The sequence below is a fragment of the Rhodamnia argentea genome, chromosome 10 (assembly GCF_020921035.1).
Source record: "Rhodamnia argentea isolate NSW1041297 chromosome 10, ASM2092103v1, whole genome shotgun sequence".
Lineage (NCBI taxonomy): Eukaryota > Viridiplantae > Streptophyta > Magnoliopsida > Myrtales > Myrtaceae > Rhodamnia > Rhodamnia argentea.
This window is the reverse complement of record NC_063159.1, coordinates 12132886-12157302: the sequence shown is the minus strand read 5'-3', so window position 1 is coordinate 12157302 and position 24417 is coordinate 12132886. Positions and strand designations below refer to the sequence as shown.

Sequence of the window (24417 nt, the reverse complement as noted above, 5' to 3'; positions counted from 1 at the left end):
TCTATCAACCTCAACTTTGCAGTGGCCCTAAAAGCAAGTGGAAGGGGGTCCCCTGTAACATGCTAAATTGCTAATGGGTCGATAATTGGTTTTGAGGTGATGGCAAATCAATCGGATTCGGAGTCTCCTCCTGCCATCCCACTGGCCAGAGCAACACATTCAATCATGGCATGCCTTACAACAGTCGCATTTCAAGAAAGAAAGATGTGCCCCCATTTTCCTTGTGTCAGGCTTTTTCTTCCCTATTCAGCTCTCAAAGTCAACCTCATCCCCCACGCTCCAACCGACTCACCGAAGAATGGGACACCCTTCTCTGAGAATAAGATCTCCTGGAGAAGAAGTGAGGTGTATAAAAATGACGTGAAAACAGTATTCCCCATTATGTCTTTTGAGACTAAGTCATGCGATACTTCCAGATTTTGGCAAAATTAGACAAACGTCATTGGGCAAATTCATCTTAAGTCTCAGCTCTCTGCAATATATCTTACTTGGACTGATAAACTCACGTAATTGTTCATATTCAGGGAAAGTGATCCTTTATTCATCATGTCCGAGGGCACATGCCCTGGAGAAGGAACAGGGGTCGCCTCTCTTTTTTAGGGGAGCCATTTGAGGGTATGGGTCCTGCAACTTCACTCAGCCAACAATATTGTCCAGTCATTTTGATAGAGTGCTAACTAATGAACCCGAATCTTAAAAAGAGAAAAAGCCGTCCTGGTCTTACCTATTGAGTTCCATTTCGAACTGTATAGCTAGACCGATGATTTGGTGGAAATGGGCATTGAAATATTACTGAAGGACAAACATTGATCCCCACGCGAAGGCATCAAGGAACTATCAATATTTAACAAACACTTGATATCTAGCAAACAAAAGATCCCCAACACACGAGCACAAAACTAAAATGCAAGCAACATGGCCAGATCAGCTTGTGAAATGTATCTCTTTCGGCATGTTTTCCACGCTTTTAGTCCATAGCTAATCCACGATGTGCAAAGATAGCACCACCGGTCCAAAACTCTCTCTATCCATGCAGAGAGGAATGGCCCGACCCAATGCTGACGCCAAGGAAAGAGAACAAAAGAAGAACCAAAGAGGACGCTTATGAAGGAAGACCAAACAGAAACGCTGGACAAGTAAACACTCAATTCCCTTCTTTCCATTTGCATTGAAAGATTGGATAATCCCATAGGACCTCAGTAGTGCTTTCAAAATAATTGCTGCTCTTTCCTTAATGTAAATTATATAAGCATATAAGACCTCAGTACTTCTTTCAAGCTGTCTAAGCGTTCATCAAGCATTAGATGCACTCCATTTGACCAAGACATCGTGGAGGAAAGCATCCCTATTGTCGTACTAAGAAACTTCAATTGCCTTCTTCTAGATTTCTCCAGGAAAGAAGCACATCATACTAGAGAGGAATATACAAGTCTTGACGCATCAAAGACTCAGCCCAGCAAACTGTCAAGAAAAGTGCAAGCACCCATAATAAGTGATCATTTCCAAGTAATCTTTTCTGACCTGGATGGTCAAGCTTACAGTTAATACCATCATGAGGAAAACATAGTCACAAAGGTGTTCGGTAAGAACTTGATCTTTGTAAGGACACACCTCGCAAGATCAATCAATTCATCTTTTCAGGTGGATCGCCCATCTTCTGAGATGTAGTATCTCCTTTCTTTTCCATAACCCGTTGGACACCTTCTTGATATCCTTCTATAAAGCTTTTAAGAGCATCCGTATATGCAGAAGCTCTCATCATGTACAACCGCTGCAAAGCAGGCCTTAATGTTTCCAGTCCCCCTCTTGCAGCCACAGCTATCAAATTTGTTCATCACAAGAAAAACAAACTCAATATAGAAAATTTTTTATGCAACTTCTGTCATAAATGCAGCCTCAATTTCTTTGTCAAACTTTCATCCTTTTGTCACTCCTATTGAATGCTTTTTCCATTCGATTTTAATTCCAGTTCACAAGCAATCAACAGTATGAGCATACAGGTAAGAGGTAAGATAAATCAAGAGGAAAACTACAGAACATTTTGTTGATAGGCAAAACAGTTAGTTGCGTAAAATGTTGGTTTTAACAGCTAAGCTAATGCTCTGACAACCTAGAAATAGGGTGAAGTTGTGAGGGAAGGGTCATATGACTCAAGGTAATGGACTCAGTAATATTGTCAACTTTGCTGAAAGAGGAGCCTCTTCAAGGATGCTGAAACTTTTGATGGCTTGATGGGGAAGTTGGAGAAAGTATTTCACAAGAGCAGATCTGAAGAAAGTAGCAGGAGTGAGGCATGCAATTTCAGGCCATAAGATAGTCATGCTCTACATGGCACATGGTTTCAGGCCGTATGATAGTGACGCCCTCCATATAGATGCGAAGGTCCCCACATGATTCCCATCCTTATCAAGTCGTTTGATTTTTTATTTCAGAGCAAGGGAAGGAAGAAAGGAAAGGGGGAGGAGAGGTTATTAGGAAACATGATGAAGATTGATTTTATTTGGGTAAGACATTTAAAATTCTCAGAAAAACATGGGAACATCAGAACTTATCTCCTATGATTCCTTGCAAACCCAGTCCATTATCTGTGGAAAAGGTGCTTCTGCAAGCTTAACAAATTGATACCTCAAGGCTTGTTTCCAACCACTGCCAGTTAATGTTCGACATTTTTTGTTGATTAGAAGAGGCATGTGTAGACATTTCATGCACTTACACATAAATAACATACTGACTAATTGTTAGTATGATAAGTGAGAAGAAAGTTTGGTACTTCTTAATCTTCTACTGCAAATCCATTAATGCAGCGAGTCAAATTGATTCAGAATCTTCTGTTATGTCTAAACTTCCAATACAGCTATACTGTCGCAGCAGAGCCAAGTCACAAATTACAAAATCTACCAGGAAAACAGATCTAAGGCACACATGGTAACGTCTACAGGACCCTTCAGTAATATAACTCAAACCCATGCATTATGCTTGGGAAAGGATATGGCACACTTGTCAATATTAAGATGACAATACATGTTGGACAAATTGCATCCCCAGCGCCAAAAAGCAATTGACAGGGATATCTGGGGTTCCTTTTTGTCCTGTCACGTGCAGGTGGGGGTTAAGTGAGGGTAATTGTTTATAAACGCATTGCTCGTGAAGCCAAATACCATAGAAGATGCAGTACTACTCCCAAATCCCCATATAAAGCTATATATGAATGTAAGCCACTCGGCAACCTCAAAAACTCAAACATTGATCTGCCATTAAAATATCTCTGCCATGTAAAATGTCACAACCATGTCAAGTCACCAAGCAAGTATTTCCAACTTCATAGGAAACAAGTTGAACACTTCAGGAGAAGTTCCAAATTCAAGGAGAAGCAGAAAAGGAAATCTTAAAGAAGAAACTCTTGCACCAACATATTTCTACTTTTAATGAATACTAAATTAACTCCTAAGCTATTTGCAGGGAGTCTACCAGCCAAGCTTTGGTAGATCAGTAGATCAAAGCGGCTTTTTAAAGGCTAGAAGGGATATTTGATTGGATCAAAATTAGTACGCCATAGTATAAGTCCGCAGCTTGTTCCTAATGATCTTGTCGGGATGGGGCAGGCAGCCCAATACATGAAGAGAAGACGAGAAAGGGGAGTTCCTCAAAATACAAAGGTGTCAAGGTGGTCGAATAAAACCAGAGGTCCAAGCAAACAATGCTTTGGTCGTGGCTTATGTTGATTGACCAGAATGCTAACTTCTCTAACAAATGGCATAAGACAAAAACCACTTATGCCTGACCATTCACATGGAAACAATCTAGATCAAAAAGCATTCCTAAACTCAATAGGTGCCGAAGAAGGCATCGACTCATATTTAAGTGTCCTAAAACAGAACGAGCCAGAAAGATCAGCATGCCAATCTCAACTTTTCTTGAGACCGTATTGGCACAATGTCCAGTGCTGACATCAAGTCATTGTTATAGAGGCCTACAACACTATCTCCTCTGCCAAAGGGTGTTCATCAAGCTTGTTTCTCACTCTTTCTTCTTTTCCTGGTTCAGAAGACTTGTATCTGTTATGAGCTTTACTATGTGGACCACTGGCCTATGCAAGAACAAATTTCGACAGTCAGGATTTGCTGAACTACGAATCCAACTTTCCCTGGCATGAGTAGGCTAATAGAACATCGGTGAGCTCAGCTAAAATGCTTGACATGATCTCAAATACTTGGGAATATTCATGGTGGTCTTCAGAATCACATGCTACCCTTCAGACAATTCCTAATTGACTTAATTGTAAATAAAGGTTATGGATCTTTATTTTCCCTGAATCCAACCAGCTGAAATGAAAGGTAAACACCACTCTCATGCTGAGCATCAGAAAAATCACAGATACAAGGACAGTGCATAACAAGGAATCAGAGACTGACACATGGAAGGAGCACACATTCAGGATGAGATTTACCTCTGTAGGACATTTAAACTGTGGCATGACAACAGGACAGCAATCATCTCAGACCAATGCTAGCTTACTGAACTGTTTAAGTCCCAAAGCATTATATTCAGAAAGAAGGCACTTACCGAGATCCTCTAAAGTCGAAAGTTCTTTCTCTTTACCAGCTTTTTGGGCTCCGCTAGGCTTGTCTTCACTGTCTTCATCTTTCTTGTAGTCATTTGGTCGGAGCTCAGGACCAATATCTCGTACCCAGCTCGCAGCATAAAGCCTGGACGCCTCCTTTAACACCTGAGGACAACAAGTACTTGACTCAAATAAAAAGTCACAACGCAAATTTCCATCAGACATTATCCAACTGACATTCTATAATTTATTTAGCTTCTAAATAGTAAAAGAAATTCACTCTTTATCTTGTGTCCAAAATCCTTGATTTTATCTTCTAATCTTCTTTAGAATCCAAAATGTTGGGAGATAAGTGAGCACGAACACTGAGTAAGCAATTTCTCACCTCCTTATTGTGGAATTGAGCATGCTCAAAATAATTTAGTATCTTTTTATAACTAACAAAATTAACATCACATTAGATTCTTGTTGTAAGATAATAAGCGTAATCCATAAATAGCAGTAAAATACAAAACAAATATTCAATATAGCACACTTCAAAGATCCAAAAGTTTCTGAAAATCAAAATCCCTTTTTTGCTCTTAGTTCTACGGCCGCATTTTGCCTTGTGACAAGGTCCAAATACATTCAATCCGATTAACCAGTGGCTCAGCTCTGAAATTTTATATGAATTGATACATAGCCCCATTTTAGGGGTTTGAAGTTCTTATTGTATTAACTAAGAGCGTCGGATATCAAAACAATCATGTCAAATATCTTCAGTTGTTATGCCAGAATGGTATTTAGAAGAAGATCGATAGGTACAAAATCTAAGATTATTTTCGAAATTGTTTCCACACCCGATCCACTTTTCCAACTTACAGTAGACAGGAAGAAAAATAAACATAGAAGTCAGTAAGCAATCACTTACCTTCTCAAACTCCACATGAGTCAATCCTTAAGTATATTTCCAATGATCTTCTGTTTGCTAAGGTAACCTCAATTTCACTTTATAGCTTTTCTATCTGAATGTCTAATTTTTCAGATGAATGTCTTTTCCTTGTAAATGTTATGTCGATTCTCTCTTCCTCTCATCTGCATAGACCTCGAAGACTCGTGCCCTTTATTCTAATCATTGTGAATAACAAAAATTGGCTCTTAATGCAACTCAATGATAATTAATTACGCTAGCTTTATTGCACTCATCCGAACTGTAAAAGTACCTAGAAAAGGTGCCCCCTATTTATGCTTCCAGCATAAGTACGACAAACAGCATTAAGAGTCAAACTATCAAATTACCGCAGTTATAGGTAATTCGTCAAGTAAGAATCAACAGACAGAGAGAGAGAGAGAGAGAGAGAGAGAGAGATTACGAGAAATCGCTCGTGCCAAGTGAGCTTGCGACGCTTCTTGATGTGAGGAGGATCGGGAAACGAAGAGGGGAAGGCGATCTCCTTCAAGTCGTAGCGAACGTAGTCGGACAGCTTTCTGCAGACCAGCCTCCACTTCATCTCTCAAGTGTCGAGTGCGAGCGGGAGCCAGGCTTCGGCTTGCTCATCCACTACGTTTGTACTCTCCTTTACCTCGACTCTTTCAATGGAGTGCCTCCTATATCCAATCCGTCAAATCTCAAAAGTTAAATTGACGGCCAACTTCGCCGTGGTGCTGTCCGCGACACGAGAGAGAGAGAGAGAGAGAGATTCGCAAGCTGATTGCGCCAAAGCTCGTGGAGTATCGCCACTCGCGAGTGGTAGGGCCGTCGCAGTGAGTCGGCGTCGCCTGCGATGGATCTTCTTTTTTTATTTGTCGAACTGTGATGGATCTCGACAGCCGAAAGATCGGTCCGACCCGAAATAAGTAATTAGTTTCTGGCCCGGTGGCCCGCAAAAGGACCGAAAATTCAGGGCCGGGCCGGGTCGGATCGGGGTGCATTTGATAGAGATTCATATAAAGGTTATCCCCGATGTCGACATGCAACAACAGGATCGAGAGACGTGGGATTATCATGGGAAGCCAACATTCCACGATCGCCGTCGAAGCTCGTGGACTAGAGTTGGTGTCGTAGGTGACACGAGAGAGAGACAGAGAGACTCGCAAGCAGATTGCGCCAAAGCTCGTGGAGGGTCGCCACCTGCGATTGGTCGCAGAGTCGGTGGCGTCATGGATCTCGACAGCCGAAAGAGCGGTCCGACCTGAAATAAATATTTAGTTTCTGGCCCCAAAATAGACCGAAAATTCAATGCCAGGCCGGGTCAGATCGGGCTGTGATAGAGATTCATATAAAGGTAATACCCGAAGTGGACATGCAAAAACGTGGAATCGAGAGAGACGTGGGATCGTCATGGGGAGCCGACATTCCACGATCAGATCACCGAGAAAATAAGCAAATCTGAAACATCAAAGGAATAATCTTTGCAGGTACAATTTCACATCCCCAAGGAATTTGAAAACCTTTAACACACCTTAACAATCTCTCTCTCTCTCTCTCTAGAGGAAAGGATAGACTTATTCAAAAACATGTTTTTACGTCTCCTTTTCCTCTTTTAATGGATCTTCAACCTGCCGCTCAAAAGCTCCGACTGATCCCTCTCCCCAAGAGGGAACTCGCCTGTACCCTCTCCTTCCTCTTCCTGTTGATCTCATCCGTGTTCCTCTTCAATCTCTTGAGCCCCTTACCGCCCGACTCGTTCCTGCGTTCCGGTTTCTTGTCGCGCATCCTGCCGGCCTCGCTGAAACCCACCTCCGTGGGAACATGCGATTACTCGAGAGGAAGGTGGGTGAGAGACGAGAATCACCCGCTTCAATTCTACAATGAGAGCTGCCCATTTCTCGACCCGGGGTTCCGGTGCCGCCATAGTGGACGGAAAGACGTAGGCTATCTGAATTGGAGATGGCAACCTCATGGTTGCGACCTTCCAAGGTATGTTACTTCTGTCATGTGCACGTTATCATGCATTTGGTACCGAATTTCGCTAGAGTATATGTACTGTGGCTAGGAAAAACTTGGATCGTATGCACGTTCATGCATTACATACATTTGAACGATTCAGGACTTAGCTACCTTATAATCGGTATTCTAATAGCGAAGTATGCTTCAAATTATCTAGCTCAACTACACAAAAACAATAGAGGGAGCACCTATGCTTCTTCACCAGTATACCTTACAATTGGTATTCTAATCGCAAAGTATGCTTCTTGACGTGGTTCTCTCAATTGGTTAGATTCAATGCAAGCAAGCTCTTAGAATGGACGCGAGATGGAAGAATCGTGTTTGCCGGAGACTCCATCGGAAGAAACCAGTGGGAGTCACTGGTATGCATGCTTTCACAAGCAGTATCCAATTCTTCCGTATACGAAGCGAATGGGAACCCCATAACCAAGCACAAGGGTTACCTCTCGATTCGATTCCAAGAGTACAACCTCACCGTTGAGTATTACCGAGCTCCATTCCTGGTAATGGTCGGGCACCCACCGCCGACTTCGCCTAGCTTGGTGAAGACCACAGTCAGGGTTGACGAGTTGCATTGGTACTCGAAGAACTGGGAGGGCGCCAATGTCCTCATCTTCAATTCTGGGCATTGGTGGAACGAGGACAAGACTGTCAAAATGTATGGAGTACCATGTGACCCGGTGCTAGACTCGCCTAAATCATTGAAGAGATGTTGATGCTCCTGCAATAATATCGAGTGTTTTCGATGTTTGTGTTCCAGGAACAGCTACTTTCAGGAGAAGGGAAGCGTGAACCTGACAATGGATGTCATGGAAGCCTTTAGGGAATCACTGCAGACATGGAAAACGTGGGCATTGAACAACGTGGATCTCCAAAGAAGTCACATTTTCTTCCGCGGCTATTCTCCTGTTCACTACAGGTATACGAATTGCCAACTTCAAATAGGTAGAGAAAACCCTCAGGCTAACCAACCCCTCAAGGCTTGTGTCAACTTCATGGTACTTTTTCACACGGTGAATAATGGAGATCATAGCAAAATTGTCAATATGTTTAAAACGCTCCTCACATTTTTCTCTCGTCAAGATGAAATAAGAATGCAATTATGTCAAATTAAAATGAGTAAAATGACTAAATAAATTACGACCAGGTGTCGCTAGGTTTCGGGGCATTTTGCATCTTGCAAAACGCACAGGTAGCATAGTAGTACATTCATATACTGACTGGAGGAACTCTGTTCACCACCGAGTGTGAACAATCAAACTGCAGGAATGGGACATGGAGTGAAGGTGGAACGTGCAACAACAACAAAGAGCCGGAAACCAACTATACAAAACTGGAAGCCGAACCACTGAATAATTTGTACATTTCAAACACGGTTGGCGAGATGACAGACAGATATAGGAAGGTTCAGTATCTAGACATTACATATCTGTCAGAGTTCAGGATAGACGCCCATCCGTCGGAACATCGTGAGCCGGGCACCCCTGCTGATGCTCCTCAAGATTGCAGCCATTGGTGTTTACCAGGGGTGCCGGACACTTGGAATGAACTTCTCTATGCTTACCTCTTGTCGGTAAGAGTCAAAGAAAGGTAGTTTACCAAAGAATTGAAGAATTGCCCGAGTTGATCATTTTCGCAGAAGCTATCATGATTTCAACAACTGTACAAGAAGACAAGATTCAATTCAAGCCATTTCTTCCACATTTTCTGGGGTATTCACATCAGTGGTCTCCATGTCCTTCACTTTTTCAAGCTGTCTCAAGAGATCCAACCTCTCTGGTCCATATGTGGAGGGTATCTGTGAAAAAGATGACACGGAAAAATAAGAGAATTGCACGCAAGCGAGATGTTTCAACAGATGGGTGCGTGGATAAGAAATGTCACAAACCAGTGATGGTACATATCTCTGGATGGCAGCCAGCATAGCTGCATGACCAACGGCAGTCACCTGCAGAACATTAGCCGGCAAATGTTATTCAGAAAAATGACGAATGCAAAAGAATTTCAGAATAAGATTCTCAATTACACGAGATTATCAGAAGAAGAGAGAACGAGAGCCTGAATTAAATTAACAAATTGTAGTGACATAATATTGGAAACCATTTGGATAAAATTTCAGCCAACGGAAATCTGCTTTCATGTCTATGTTCGCATCTCCCTTCTGTTGGCACAAAAGAAGAAAAGTCCGACATACATCAGTCAGATTCATTCCATTTTCAGCTCAGTTTCTCCTGCTCAGGAAAACTTCCTCCCAGTTGGAAGGCCAACTTTGAGGGCATTTTGAAAACCGAAGTCCACTTTGGACTCATAAGAGACCCTCGCACAAATTATCATAGGTGAACTTATCAGTTATCCCCTTTTCAGAGCTCATTCACATACAAGGAATATGAATGGTAATATGTTGTACAAAATACGCGCATGCCTGCATGTGTTTGTGAGCGTACATATTCGTGTCTACAAGTTTAACATGAACTGGAAAATATCCAAGATGTGCAAATATGCCAGTCAAGCTGTGCTCTTGTTTGGGAGATTTTCGGGTGACTTTGCGTAGATTTATGTGAACATAAATCTACTAACAAACATACTATATGTCAACATGACAAAATCTTTAAATGTGGATTAGTACCACGAGAAACCATAGAGGCAAGATCCCTAACAAAACCCTAATGTAGTGAATCCAGCAAGTTCAGACCACCTAAAAATGCTCTTTTTCGCTTTTGAGCATTGCCTTGTTCAATATTACACCTCCCAATCTAAGTTTAAAGTAGCAGGGGTAATTCAAAAGATAGAAGAAATTTATCACTTATTTGATGACAAGTGAAGACGAGTGTCATTGCTGTTAATCATAAGGAGAAAATTGGATGATATTACAAAACTGTCAATAAATCATAGGCAGCAGAACACATATGTTGTTTTTAATTGAAACTAACCGGAAGTAGCATCAGTACACCAATGGGAACCACAGATGCCAAGTCGGTGAGAGTTCTCTTAAGAACTTTCTTCTCTTTCTCTGTCAATTCATCACCAATCATCACTCTCCGAAGCAATCCCATAGCAGCAGCAACATCGATAGCCAAAAGCTGGGTTCCTTGCAGAACATCCTGCTTGATCAACTCAAGGCAATTAAAGTGAGATACCACCATTAAGGGAAAGAACAAAACCAGATAATCTCATTGCTTGTAAAGAAGCAAGAGGGAAGCTACAACATTAGCAGATTGAGACTAGTGGGGAACAAGTCTATTTGCATTTGCGGCTTCATATTAGCCGGCTTAATCATAGGTAACAGCAACTCATTCTGCCGTGCTTATTGAACAAAATTAGTGTGGAGAGAGGGTCCATGGTAAGGTATAAAAGGAGTGTGACACAAGAGATGATGAAACCTTCACCTTTTCGCTTTAATTGTTTGGTTTGTTCTTGTCATTTATTCAGACATTTGAATTTTCATCAGCATATTGGGGTCAGCATATTAAGGAAGAAAAGGAACAGAGAATAGCAGCCAATCGTTAGTTATAGCTTGATAAAATTGACAGATACACGGTAGCAGAAACCATCGCAATAACAATTCTTGTCCAGCTTCATCCTTCTCTTTATATTCATATCGATATCGCACCAAATGCGTTCAGCATTTTGCAGCCAAATACATTGGTTCGGTTCTCATTTCCCGAAGCATAGTCTTTAGTATCTAAAACTATTGTTTTTCCATCTATAAGTGAAAGGGCAAGGGCACAAATTTAAGATAGGACTATTCTCTCAGTGATAAATAGATTGCCCAAGATTTTGAGACCATCCAGTGTCCCAGACATTAAGAGCTGTACGTGCAACTCTAGAGGTCATTTTGACTGCACTGGGAGAAATCCTAAACTGGAGTTCTCTTCTACTTGGAAAAACTGCACTGACCATGGTCTATCCTAATTGCTGGAAGCCTTCTCTTCTAGTCCTTTGGGCTTATCGGAAAGGGAGAAAAGGGAAAGTCAAGAGAATAAGCAGAAATCCTTTTTCAAGGGATAGAATTTCTAAGTTCTATCATATCAGCTTAAAATTGTTTTTAGTTCTACTCCTTTGGGCACATTAAATTCGTGGTCTATCCAGGAATAGCATAACTCACACGTCTTAAAACTTTGAAGAGCATCAGGAATATGTCTATCCAGAAGATATTGCGACAATTACAAATAAACTCATAGAGCATGCACCCCACAGGGTGCAGGGCAGTTGGTGGTGCTGCTTCCATTCCACCCATGTGGTGCGATTTCATATCCTTCAGCTTACATTGCGCCTCGGGTTTATCCAGGAGCTAGGGGTGGGAGTGCTCCTAACACCCCATGAGGGGTTTCCCCACCACTAGTGTAACAGCACCAGTTCCCCTCACGGTTATCACAGAAAAGGAAAGAAAACACTCATAGAGCATCTATACCAAACACGTGTACGAATAATGTTAGTATGTATTATAATAAGTGTATAACCATACCCTACTAGTTTCTTTCAGCTTGTCAAATGATTTTTCAATTATATTCTCTTTCTTCTGGACCTCAATCAGAGCACTCTCAGCATCATCACCATCGCCTTCAAAACCCGCATCAGAGAGCTGAACATCCTGAGACACACAAAATGGCTAGATATGACGTTCAATAGACATGGTAAAGGGACAGGACAGGAAATCACACCTGAATTTCACACACGCACACACAGAGAGAGTTCAGCAATTCCTACTAGTATAACCTCTGACCTTTCCAAAGACATGCATGCACCCAAGTCTAAAGGCACATCTTGGAACACCTACATATGCTTTTTTGTGCACGTCTAAATGTACACTTGTAGCTATTAGAGCGGGATCCACATTTTGGGGAATATGAGTCGACACTGAATCATGCGTTCTGTTTCTTATCTGCCATTACACTCTCTGCCCCTCCCTTTTGAACTCAGTACTACAATTAAGTCAGAAAAGTTTCAAAACGCTGATCCTGACAGAATTTAAGCCATGGAAGTCATAGGCAGCTCACTTTCTAACTTTGTTTTGAACTGATAAAGCCTAGCAAAATAGAGAGGCGTCACTCAGACTAATCCTGGTGATTAAATAGGCATCACTCAGACTGACCCTGGAGACTAAATTTCAAAGAAGACGTGACAGACACTTTATCCAATTGAAGGTGAGTAAAGGGCATGATCTATGCTTGAGCGAAGATTTCCTTCCTTATCCAGACCCTTCTATAAAGAGATGCATATTCTGAATTAATAGGCCTGAGAAGGGATGTGGTCAGAGCAGGTGAACATACAATCTGCCATTCACTTACAAAAGCTTCTGCAGTGTACTAAACAAGACCAACCAAAAAAAAAAAAAAGTTTAAGATGTAATAAATCTGTTTGGTGCTGTGAACGGTAACGAGGTGTCTGCTCATAGGCACACGACATCGTCAACATTTGACGCAGAGAGGAGATTATATCATAAAGAGAGGTGCTCTAAAAGATACCTCGTCAATGTCCGATTTATCAGCAGTTTTCTGAACTCGCTTTTCAAGTTCTATCAGCTCATTCCTCAGAAGTTCAAAACGCCGAATTTCACTTGTTTCATTTTCGTCCATGCCCATATTTGGAGCGATTTCTTGGACCTTTTCATCTTCCTTGTCCTGCAGAGTACAGAGTTTGGGTAGTTAAGTGTCAATAAATCTGTTCATTCTGGATGACACAAGAGATGATTAAACCCAAGATCTGAGCAAACTCATGACATGATGCTGATGTGCTTGATCATGTGGATAGATCTTCTCAAGTCTAATAGCATGCTATAAAATCGCCACTTTTGGATCCTGATCTAGTATGTATGCATTTATTTATTCATTTTTCTTAGTGGCATACTGAGTTAAACCCCCAATTAAACAAAGACATCTATTACTAACCTCTCTTTAAAGCTTTTATTGCTAATATCACATTCATAGTAATTCCAGTTCACATTCGACCAATTTTTGAAAAGGCAAAATATATAAAAAGCTAGTAGTGTAGTGTTACTTTTCACAAGAATTACACAAGATAGAAAGAGACAGCTGCAGGAAGGACATTACTTTTCTTTCTATGCCACTCAAAGTTTTATTAGTCCACATGAAGCCAGATCAGGACACAAATCTGGAGGTGAATATGTCCATGACAAGAAAGTCCAACACAGCTACAGATATGATATGTATATCGCACTTAAAAGTGTCTGACCCAAGAAGAGAAAAGATTTCAAGCACTAGGTGCATAAATGATCCATGCAGGAGAAGAGTATGCACATAAATAGATGGTTCACGGACAAGAGCACACATCATGACCGGAACATGTTTGACGAATAAACACGGAGAACATTAGTACATCCAAACTTCTAATTAGGTAAGACCAGGTGCTCGCTAAAGTGGTGGTGGTATCTTAGCAAGTGGTAGCCGTACCAGGCTTAATATGCAGAAATAGTAAGCAAGCATCCGAATAGCAGAGTATTTCTAGATGATAGAGTTAGTTCTATGCAACGACAAAAAAAAATATGAGGAAACAATACTAAATGAAAGGCAAGATCATACAGATGTGTTAGCACGAAGTAACTTGGGGCCCAACTTCCTAGCTGGTGGTCTGGTCAAGAGGCTCCAAAATCCAAGTGCACTGCTGCCACTCGGGAAAGAAATGTCTCAAGACAAGTGGGGAAAAAGGGATGGCATGGCCAATGAGGGAGAATGAAACATATGAATATAAACTGATGGGCGTAGCTGTGACAGCTAGAAGGTCCCGGCAAATCTTCACCTTTTACTTCTTTCGGGAATTGAACCACCATTTTCCCTGGATTTTCCTTTTGAATACTGTCTCTGACCAAGATTTGAAGACTGGGATTGATTGTTATTATCTGCCTGTGACCACACTCATAAAGCAAAAGCAAAGTGCTGAACTTTAAAATGGAATAAAGAAATTAGTGAGAATCTTACAAATCCTAGACGACCATCCAATCACGACCATCAAATTCTCCATTGGCCACAACAGTTGTGACAAAGCAGTTTGACTGGAACTTGGAAGTATGAATTCAGCTTAAAAGCCAGCACGGAAACTTTCTACCCCAGTTGATGAGACAGGATAACACTTTGTTTTCCTAAGATTGTCAGGTTCTACAAATTACCTGCTGCAGTGAAGCTGCTTTTGCTCTGAATGATGCCTCCAGAAACTCGGCCTCCTTTTTTAGTTTCCTTATTTTTTCAAGGTCAGAACAAGCAGCTTTTAATTGCTCCTTTCCAGGAGTAGAACTAGACATGTGTAACTCCGGAAGCAACTGTTCTAGTCTTAGTAGAGCTTCTTCGACACTCTCCAATGCCTAAAACCAACTCATGTTAGAGAACCGTTGAGAAATTCAACAGATGATGCAACTAAAATTAAAGAATCAATCTGTTAGAGTAATTAAATATTAAACCACGCTTTCATCTAACAGCTTAAGTTTTTAGAACAGTTGGCTGTGGTCCCATCAAATCTTTCATGGTATCAAAGCAAGAGGTCCTGAGTTCAAATCTTTCTAGGCCCTTATTTGCCTCCCCAATAAAATATTTCCACACTTAGTACTAGGCAAAATGACCAGACTAAGCGTAAAGGGGAGTGTTAGAGTAATTAAATATTAAACCGCGCTTTCATCTAACAGCTTAAGTTTTTAGAACAGTTAGCTGTGATCCCATCAAATCTTTCACAATCATTTAAGTTTATATTCCGAAGGTCCACTTTTAAGCTCCGCAGTTGTTTTTGTAAGGGATAACTGAAGGAAACCAGCAAGGCCAAGGACATCAGGGAGACTTCTAAACTAACAACTGAAGCCATTCATTAATGAAAATGCAAAGACTTTTCACCTTAAAGGTTTCCAGAATATTGATTTTGTATTGACTATGCCCTTATGCTGTACACAGATGGAAAAGACGCTGCTTGCAGCTAATCATTCATCTATCAAAAGGGTATTGTCATATGGTAACTTATTTTGAATCGAAAGAGACCAACCTTGTCAAAAGAATCTGACTCTTTGGGAGTTCCCAAATATTTTGAAGGCTCGGTCATACAGGAATTTCTCAGATTGCTATTTCTTGCCTCTTTCCTGCATCAAATATGAAAGTCATAACAAGTAACCACAGTGTTGCCTTGGTGAAAATCTATCAATGCATTAGCAACAAATAATATCAAGACCAATAAAAAACTAAAACTGTTGGTTTAGATGTAACTGCTGCACATAAGCCTAAAACGATATGTTGCCACATCATATGTCTGACAGCTCACATATGACGAAACAGACCTGACTACTTGACTCAACTGCAACCAGCTGAAGTTCTCCCAGTGCATATTGCGTCTATTTAACTGTGGGCAAGTTTTTCAACCCAAGACAGTTTCATTAGGAAATGTTAACAATGTCAGACCAGAACTAGTCATCTGCCAGTGATTATCCATATTAATCCACATGCAGCAGATAATTCACGGTCTAGCATATTTTTGGAACATGCTACTTACACCAGAGTGTACTACTATTACAGTCAAACATGCCGGATATCCTAGATCAAAACTTACACAGATGATAGATTCACTACCTCTATTTTTTTTTTTTTTTGAGAGAGATATCTTGATAGGCTTTTATATTTCAATAGCCGGTCAAATGACTACAGGATCACCGGTCTACTCCACCCCGCTCTTGTTAGCTAGGGATTCTATGTTGAAGCTCATCAAGCAAAGCGTGTTGTTGAACAACTGAATCGCTTTCAAGAATTTAGAAGGACCAGATGAAAAACTCTTCATTGGAACAATCTATAGTGATATATCCCTTCACTTACTTTCTACTACTTCTATGGGCCATAAATCTCAATTTGTTTATCAGTTTAGTCATTATATCATCAAAAATAATCTTAAAACCAAGACTTGGCTACAAGTTATCCAAGAAAATATGCTTCCACCAGAATATTCAAAAACATAGCGAAGGTTCCAACCACAACATTATAGCAACAGCAACAGCAACAGCTTTTTAAATGATATAAACATAAATCATAGCATCTTCATCTACCGAAAAATGCATGTTTCAGGTTTGAGACTCCTCATTCAGATAGAGTTGTAAATGCAAGTTTATGTGTTGATGCATGCGGATGAGAAGGGAGAGAGACAGGGCTAAAAGTGTGGTAGCCTACTTTAGCATTCCAAGTTTGTCCATGCACTCCACTAAGTTGTTGTGCCTGAACAGCAGCAATAGGAAACGATGGTTTAGTGTTACATAAAAACATTGATATTGTTCAGTACTTACAAAAACATAATTACCGCACCCTCTAGATACAAATCCCGCTGCCTTGACATTTGAGGGGTTTTCCAGCCATTTACTATATTTAATGAAGCTCTGCATCCAATGAAAACATACATCCAACACCAGACCGATAGCTTCAGGGTTTGGTGGATTTTCTTGTTTGCTTTGATGACCATGTGAGAGTTTCTGATTTCCTGCCAGGCCAGGATAGAAAGGAAGCCAATCCAACTCTTCACATACCACCTATGAAAGAGAAAATAACAAAAACTCTCAAATTTGAGTATTTGAGCACAATCAGATAAATCAGAAAAATAAATGCGGACCTCCACATAGAGTTGATAAGAACTTATCGCTGAAAGCTGAGGATAGAATAACACACTTCCTCCTATAAGGTACCTACAACACAAGACGCATCCATAATATCCCAGAAAACGTTCAAAGAAGCAACTTACAGTAAAATGAGTAGTTATACCGAATAAAGCTCTCAAGAGAGTCCCCTATATCATCGAAACCATTTGCACATAAAAAGACCTGGCTCCTTCTGCCTAAAGCAATGAAGAATCCAAAAATAGCCAAGTCCCTTTCCAATACCTGCAGTGAGAAAGAACAGACTCAAAGAGCCTTTTTGATGCTTTCATTTCAAAGAATAAGATTGTCTCACAGCATTAGCATAGGACTTCTTTAGAACATAGTAAACATAAGTCTTATCTTTTCATGAATGGTGTCACTATGCAACACAAAAAGGAACGTGGAATGTGCGACATCTAGAAAGTGAGAAGATTATGGTAGGCTTCTCTAGATAGACATCAAGGACGAATTTGTTGCCTCTAGGACAATACCCGCAACCCAGACACTGTCTACTAGAATATCTCATTAGCTTGAATTTACTTTCCCTGATTTGTTCATGTGAAAATACCATATGCTTTGAAAATATTGGCTTGGCGTTCTGAATCCCTAGGTTACTATCACAGGGAACAAGTGCATCAAATAATCATTTTGATCAGGAAATGGTTATAAGCACTAGTCTGGTTGGAAAAGAATGAGATGCGGTAAGCTTCTGGCGAGATGGCCTAATGGTGAACCAACTTCAATAGAAGATTAGTCCTATGCTGAGATAGAGGAGTTGCAGCAGCAAATTTCTGGATGATGGGGCTACAGCATGCTGCTCTCATTTGTGTTTTGAGCTCTCCTCCCTGTAGCTTAAATAATGGCTGATGGCAGAAAGTAAGAAGTTCTTTTCGACCTGGTGTACTTCTGGATCATGTCTTTCCATCAAAGGAAAAAGGAAGACCGAAATACGAATAGACGAACTTTGGTAGGTAATCCACCCTCTCAACTTATGAACACCCACATTTGACAGATCAAAACCACTCCACACTAACCTCAATGCTTTCTGATGTAGTTAGTCTCGACCAAATTCTCTCCCTATCTATAGCTTGTTGCAGTTGCTTCTGTACAAGATTCACCCAGAAAACTACTTCCTCAGCATCCCGATCAGTTCGAACTCTACATGACGCGGCCCGAGGACCAAAATGGGAAAGAAACTCTCTGTGCAAACCAACTTTCTTTATCGAATCGTATGCTCGCTGGATGGGCAAGAAATCAACCAGCATGTCCATCAATGGACCAGTTATTTCTGGAATCATAGAAAAGAACTGCGAGCAGGAAACTTTTGCTGGCCCAAGCTTCGTGATTGCTGCTATGCAGGTTAGAGCCAACATAAGGAGACATATATCACTCGTATTTCCTGAACGTGATTGTGATCGTTTCCTACTCCTGGAAGCAATTTAGAAACATCTTGGATTAAGTTAATCCACAAAGATGCAAGCAATATCTATTTTACAACTAGCCAAACAAAACTGACAACATACGCTGTGGTAGCAGCTGTGAAGAGTGAGTCCCCTTCAAAGTGATTGACAAATGATTTCACCACAGCTGGAACCTGCTCTGACCAAAACCAATCATAGATTTCGGCTTGCTTGGTTGATAGCTTATCCCTGATCGTACTCTCTAAAGGAGCAAACTGCCTCAATAAACTGCATTTCAGTAGTTGGTGTTTGAAGCCCAGATTTAGTGACAATCACAAGATCATTGCAGATTTACTCATTTGAAAAAACAAATTCCATCTGACACACACACTAAGGATGTGACTGACACTCTTAACAACTTTCTCCTCTTCTTTGTTTCTGTTTCTTTTAGGAAAAATTGCCCCAGAAGTCCTAACCATTTGGCCCAATGTACAATCAAGTCTCTAACACTTGAAAAAGTAAATCAATCCCTTGACGTTTTGAATACAGCACAATAAAGTCCTTTTGACGATCACTCAGCCAATTCTGCTTATGTGACACACTGAAATCTGACATGGCGTTCTTTAATAATTTTTAGCACATGTGGGACTGAAAGGGCGCTGGTGTAGCACTACTAAAAAAAGTCCAGAATTTAAAAAAGAATATGTAAACAGAAAACAAAACACCAAAAAAAAGTTGGAGAAAAACCAAACATACGGGATTAAAAATAAAAAGTCAAAGAAATCAGAGCGAGAGAGATAGAGGTGCGGTGAGTAGGAGTGTTGAAGATTGCGTCGCCCCCAGACTCTCAAACACCCCTCTTGCCTGCTACTCTCTCTTTCTCTCAATTAATTTTTCTCCTTTTTTTCATAATTTTTCCTTTTTCAATTTTTCTCCACATTTTGTTATTTAGTAGATTTTTTTGTTTAAAATTTTTTTTCTGATGTGGCACCACATCGCCTCATCAGCATCACATATGTTAAAGCCTATTAAATAACACCATGTTGAATTTCCGACGTGCCACACCAACAAATTTGGACGAAGCTCCTCAGAAGGACCAAGTTGCATGGGAGCAAGAATGTTTAGAACTTGATTACACCTTTTCAAAACTTTTAACACTAGAATGCACATTGGGGAAAACATTTAGGACTTCTGGTGCAATTTTTCTTTTCTCCCATTCTAAATGTTGGGCATAGGTGAGTTTAGCCTTTAGGAATTCTGTCAAAGAAAATGGACTTTTGCAAATCCAACACACCATAATCTGGACTCAAATACTAAAAATTTCAAGTTTTCCGGTAGAAGACGACAACTTTCAAATTCATCGTGAAGTAAGTGGGCAATAGCATCCTTTCGCCTAAAAAGTATACCATGTACCTTCTTTGCACAAAAACATTCACATCCCTGTCTCTGTTATCGCCACGAGATGAAATCTCACTTGCAGCTTGCAACAAGCAATACACTGAAGCCTGAGAAAATTCAGGAATCTTCAGATAACCTACTGGATAGAAAAATGAAAAATTGATTGATAAAATACCCTGACAAATGCATAACATTGAAATCGCTGCCTGATATGCACCTACTGAGATTCCAAATCACCAACCAACAAAAATTAACTTCCTATTTGTTTAACTTTAGAGAAGGCAGAGTTCATCAAAACGAATAACACCACCATAAAATCCCAACATCAAAACAATGGAGAAAATCTCTTGCAATCTCACTAAAGGCAAAGATGCCTCGCAGTATTAAATAGTGTGATAACAAATAGCCTAAGAAAAGGAAAGGCTCCATCGAATTTCATAAGCAAAGGTATGGAAATGCTAATAATCATCACAACCTAAGATATGGCAGAATATAACTGCAACAGCTGATCTCACTCTTGTTTCCCAGATAAGACTAAAGAGCCTGAACTGTATTTCCTCTTAACCGAAGAACCCTCCTAAATCAATCAAAGTGAGCATGAACATATAAAATTAGAACTTCTTAGACTAAAGTAAAGTTTGATCATATTGGATAATTAGCATATGACAACATACATAAGGTTGGCTTATCTCTCTTCTTATGATAATAAAGGGAGAAAACAAAAGAAGATGAAGAAATACCAAGAAGGATCCCTAGGCCACAGCTATAATGGATAGGATCATAGAGTGAACAGTGAGAAACCTCTAATCTCCATTTGAAGAGAGCCAAGCATTAACAGCAATTACAATAATGATAACAGCATCACCGGCTTTACTATGCTAATATGGTAAGAGAAGGGATATAGAGGACATACGCCGTGTTCACCCACATAAATGAAGAGAGATCGAAAAACTGGTGCCAAGTAGAGAAAGGTTTAGCATGTGATCACAAACCTGGTAAGACAGAGTCCTCACCCACGAATTTCTGTCCACACCAAGCCAGGCAGTTGTGATCCAAGATATCTTTGACTGTGAGGAACGTTCTTTAATTGCCAGCTCACATATCCTAGCAGCATCATGCAGGGACTGGACAAGCCCATTGTTGTAATCCTCACCATCTAAAGATCTATCAAGTATGACCCTAATTTCTTCCACATCACTACTAACACTTGCCTGGGGACTGCCATTGACAGTTACACCATCATTAGAAGATGCTAGGGGATAGGGTTGCCCCAATCTTCTAGTATTTTGTAACTTTAAGCAGCCTCTCCTTGTCCCCATAGACACATAATTGAGGCTGTAACTGTTCTTCTCTAAGATGGCAACTCGTAAACAGCATCTCTTCCTCGAATATTTCCAATTAGTTATCAAGTAATTCAGGTTCACAACATTTTTACACGAGAAATGTGTTCTGATTGGTTTTTGCGATATCCATGAATTTGAAGAACTGCAAATGCAAAAGGAAGAGAAAATAAATCTAATAAGCTCCAAGTATACACATTTCTCCAGCACCATGCATATTCCAGAATTTTTTTCAGATAGGCATGTCTTGATTCAATAAAACCGAGCATTTAGACAATAGTGTCCAGCAAAAGGAGACTCTAGCGAGTCTCTACGACCATGCATCAGTGATCAGTTAGAATTTCAGCAGTCAATAGGGTGATGAAAAACAGTAAAACTTTGCCATACATAGTAACGACTCACAATTTTAACGACTCAAACCTTGAGCTAACTGAATAACGCCGAAGCCAGAGAATGCGCACTGAGACGGTGAGGCTCAACTATAATCATACAAAAACTCTAAATTTCCGGAAGGAGACTCTCAACCCAGCAGGAACCTAGGAGGAACTTATTACCAGCTCCTCTCTCTTAGCAATCGCGGAGCAACGACCAGAAAGTCCACGTCCCTCTACTTTTTCTTGACCTTCTTTCGTGTTCGGCAGCTGGCGGGAAAGAATTCCGACTAGACACTATCGAAATTCATCATCGATTCTGATCGGCTCTCCACAAAAAAACCTAACCCTCCACTCCAGAGCATATGCTCGGCCGAGTACAAGCAAAAAGGAATGACGAGAGACATCAGAAGGGAAGAAGAAGAAGGAGAGGGCGAAGAACCTGGGTGAGATGAGGGTCCGATCCTGCAACTTCGCTGCCATGAACAAGTCCAGCTGACGGGATGATTCAGGGGGGGGAAGTTGGCGGGAGTCGGGGGGAGGAGGAGAAGCGAGCTCGAGCTGATTGCGTTCGGGTGTTTGGGTTGCGTGCCAGAGAGAGAGAGAGAGATACAACGCGGCAGGGGGGGTTTATCCTATAGACGTGGAGAAACTGGCAATCACAAAAGAGCTGTGTCCTTATTTCTTGCAAAATCTCGGAATCTGGGATCCTTTGCTAAAACTAAAGTATAGGGGGGCGAATGGTAGCATTTGGAAGTAAATTTCTGCTCCAAAAATATTTTTAGAGTAAAAATTCGTTTAATAACGTAATTTTTAAAGTAGAAATTTGTTTGATAAAAAATTTTACTTCGAAAAGAAATTTCTACTTTTAAAGTGAATTTTCACTTCTGAAATTGTTTTTCTTCCAATTTGAAAAATTAAGAAAAGTAGCTTCTCAATTCAAAAAGTACTCATTTGACAAAAAAAAATATCACAAAATACTTCTTGCCTCCCTTTTTTTTCATTACACCCTTACCCTCTTTTCGATCAGGCCTGCTTCTGCCGACTTTCGTCGCCGTCTATCGCCGACCATCGACACCCACCGCCAGACGCAGGCCATGATTGCCACCCACCTCCAACCACCGTCCTTCGTCGGCCGCCGACGCCGAGTCGCCGTCACCGGCCGCCAAAGTAAAAAATACATAATAAAATTTTTATTTTTAAAAAGTAAATGATATTTTTTAATAATAAAAATAATTTTTTAAAAAAATTAAAAAGTTTAAAAATGAAGCAGAAATTTTTCGATGGCCGACAATAATTCTTCATAGAAGATTTTCTGTTAATAATGTTTTAGAAGTAGAAATTTTCAACTATTACCAAACGAATTTCTATGATCAAAAATCAACTTCTGAAGTAGAAGTAGAAAAATCAATTTCTGCTTCTATTTAGGAGTAGAAAAATCAACTTCCGACCGTAAATTGATTTTTGAAGCGTAAGTATTATCATGCGCGCCCTTAAAATCACAGGATCACGACACTTTCGGGGCAGAATTTTTACTTCAAAAATACTTTTAGAGAAAAAAAATTATTTAATAACTTAGCTTTTGAAAAGCAGAAATCCTTTTAATTACGTAGCTTCATTTTCTAATTCTAGAGTTTTTTTTTTTTGCTTTACAAGCAATCTTGGAGTCATTTGAAGAAATAGAAAAATCAATTTATCTTCAGAAATTGATTTTCGCTCGTATATACATATGTGATTATTCAAAATTTGTGACCTTATACATTAACAACTGAGATTGTTGTAAAACAATTGAAACAGGATTACTAGAACGAAGGGCCTTAACAAATACGTTTAAATAGCATACGTTGTTTTTATACATACCTTAATTTTAATTGAATTAATGAGAAAGGGAAAAAGGTTCTTCTAATGTCACGTTTGAAATTCTAACCTATGATTTAATTCGTAAGACTCTGCATCAATTTATTAGCTTGAGAACCTCCACGACAAACTAAAGTAGGGCTGAAATTGAAGTTCGATCGAGCCGATGTACGAATTGGCACCAGCTTAGAATTAGGTCCTTTCGAGCTTGCGATCGGACGCACACTAATAACACAAGATGTTAGAAAATCCAGGTCGGCTTTTGTTGGCACCAAGATTTGGCGTGGCTGGTATGGAGAGGTTGGCATTGTAGGAAAGAACATGGATGGTTACGATATCGAAATGACGGCATCTAATTGGTAGACTCGCTACGACCAAAAAAATTGGGGGAGGGGGGAGTTGGGTCGGCCGAAAGTAGTCCGATTCAAATTAACTCATTTAACCCCATTTTGATCCGTTTTCATGCAATACAAGTTAGTGACTTATACTCAATTCGGCTCATATTAATAAAACACTTACATATTTAATCCAATTTAAGAAAAATCATTCCCAAACCGAGGTGAGAACAAGGAGTGAGAGCGAGAGAAAGAAGTGAGAATCATAAAGTTGGGTTGTGTCCCAGCAAGTTATAATTAGGTTTTTTATTAGCCATTTATTGAATAGAATTAATACATATAATAATTCAGTCATCGAATATGGATTAACAAATGTGTTTATGATCTATTTTGATAAGTTTACCGATAGGTTCCAACACCAAACTTTCATGATGCAAATCTAGCAAAGACAGAGGCATGTTTCAGACATCCCTAAGGGAGGGTCAAAGGACAACCCTTGGGTGATGTTAAGTCTTAGACCCAAATCGCAATATCTACCTTAATTCAGTCAAGTCCTCGCTTCTTTTTATGTCGTTTCACCAAACTCTTGCTCCAGCGAGCTTGTTTTAATTATTTATACTAT

At 40.2% G+C, this 24417-nt stretch overlaps 3 protein-coding genes across 7 annotated transcripts; 1 reads left to right on the top strand and 2 right to left on the bottom strand.

The window, feature by feature from the left end:
* Nucleotides 1–1330: 1330 nt before the first annotated feature.
* LOC115753912 lies at nucleotides 1331–6190 on the bottom strand. The gene is made up of 3 exons (XM_030692768.2): nucleotides 5914–6190; nucleotides 4564–4726; nucleotides 1331–1818 (listed from the first exon to the last, which is right to left on the bottom strand). The coding sequence occupies exons 1-3, from the start codon at nucleotides 6049–6051 to the stop codon at nucleotides 1625–1627; spliced, it is 495 nt and encodes a 164-aa protein (XP_030548628.1). The 5' UTR covers nucleotides 6052–6190; the 3' UTR covers nucleotides 1331–1624.
* Nucleotides 6191–6985: 795 nt separating this feature from the next.
* On the top strand, nucleotides 6986–9191 carry LOC115753887 (protein trichome birefringence-like 8). Its single transcript, XM_030692741.2, has 4 exons — nucleotides 6986–7460; nucleotides 7762–8148; nucleotides 8251–8409; nucleotides 8757–9191. Exons 1-4 carry the CDS (start codon nucleotides 7087–7089, stop codon nucleotides 9082–9084), a joined length of 1248 nt encoding a protein of 415 aa, XP_030548601.2. The 5' UTR covers nucleotides 6986–7086; the 3' UTR covers nucleotides 9085–9191.
* On the bottom strand, nucleotides 9077–22178 carry LOC115753863. 5 transcript variants are annotated; one of them, XM_030692694.2, is made up of 18 exons: nucleotides 22046–22178; nucleotides 20885–21377; nucleotides 19908–19999; nucleotides 18618–18782; nucleotides 18129–18522; nucleotides 17219–17337; nucleotides 17070–17142; nucleotides 16769–16989; nucleotides 16637–16681; nucleotides 15471–15564; nucleotides 14614–14805; nucleotides 14247–14350; nucleotides 14030–14117; nucleotides 12956–13111; nucleotides 11956–12081; nucleotides 10421–10591; nucleotides 9379–9438; nucleotides 9077–9288 (listed from the first exon to the last, which is right to left on the bottom strand). In XM_030692694.2, the coding sequence occupies exons 1-18, from the start codon at nucleotides 22084–22086 to the stop codon at nucleotides 9175–9177; spliced, it is 2748 nt and encodes a 915-aa protein (XP_030548554.1). In that variant the 5' UTR covers nucleotides 22087–22178; the 3' UTR covers nucleotides 9077–9174. The 5 variants fall into 5 exon arrangements, with proteins under 5 accessions (XP_030548554.1, XP_030548555.1, XP_030548556.1 ...); XM_030692695.2 differs by having other exon boundaries at nucleotides 14030–14111; XM_030692696.2 differs by having other exon boundaries at nucleotides 14030–14108.
* Nucleotides 22179–24417: the final 2239 nt, after the last annotated feature.

Bases quoted from the DNA above. Each gene is read 5' to 3' on its own strand.
- LOC115753912 (XM_030692768.2), bottom strand. From the start codon at position 6,051: ATGAAGTGGAGGCTGGTCTGCAGAAAGCTGTCCGACTACGTTCGCTAC. The intron at 4,727-5,913 runs GTAATCTCTCTC...TGTTGTCCTCAG, and splicing joins CTTGGCACGAGCGATTTCTC to GTGTTAAAGGAGGCGTCCAG. The intron at 1,819-4,563 runs GTAAGTGCCTTC...CAAATTTGATAG, and splicing joins TTCGACTTTAGAGGATCTCG to CTGTGGCTGCAAGAGGGGGA.
- LOC115753863 (XM_030692694.2), bottom strand. From the start codon at position 22,086: ATGGCAGCGAAGTTGCAGGATCGGACCCTCATCTCACCCAG. The intron at 18,783-19,907 runs GTACATGGTATA...ACTGAAATGCAG, and splicing joins AATGTTTTTGTGCAAAGAAG to TTTATTGAGGCAGTTTGCTC. The intron at 9,439-10,420 runs GTTAGTTTCAAT...AATGTTCTGCAG, and splicing joins GTGTACTGATGCTACTTCCG to GTGACTGCCGTTGGTCATGC.
- LOC115753887 (XM_030692741.2), top strand. From the start codon at position 7,087: ATGGATCTTCAACCTGCCGCTCAAAAGCTCCGACTGATCCCTCTCCCC. The intron at 7,461-7,761 runs GTATGTTACTTC...TCAATTGGTTAG, and splicing joins CATGGTTGCGACCTTCCAAG to ATTCAATGCAAGCAAGCTCT. The intron at 8,149-8,250 runs GTATGGAGTACC...TTTGTGTTCCAG, and splicing joins GAGGACAAGACTGTCAAAAT to GAACAGCTACTTTCAGGAGA.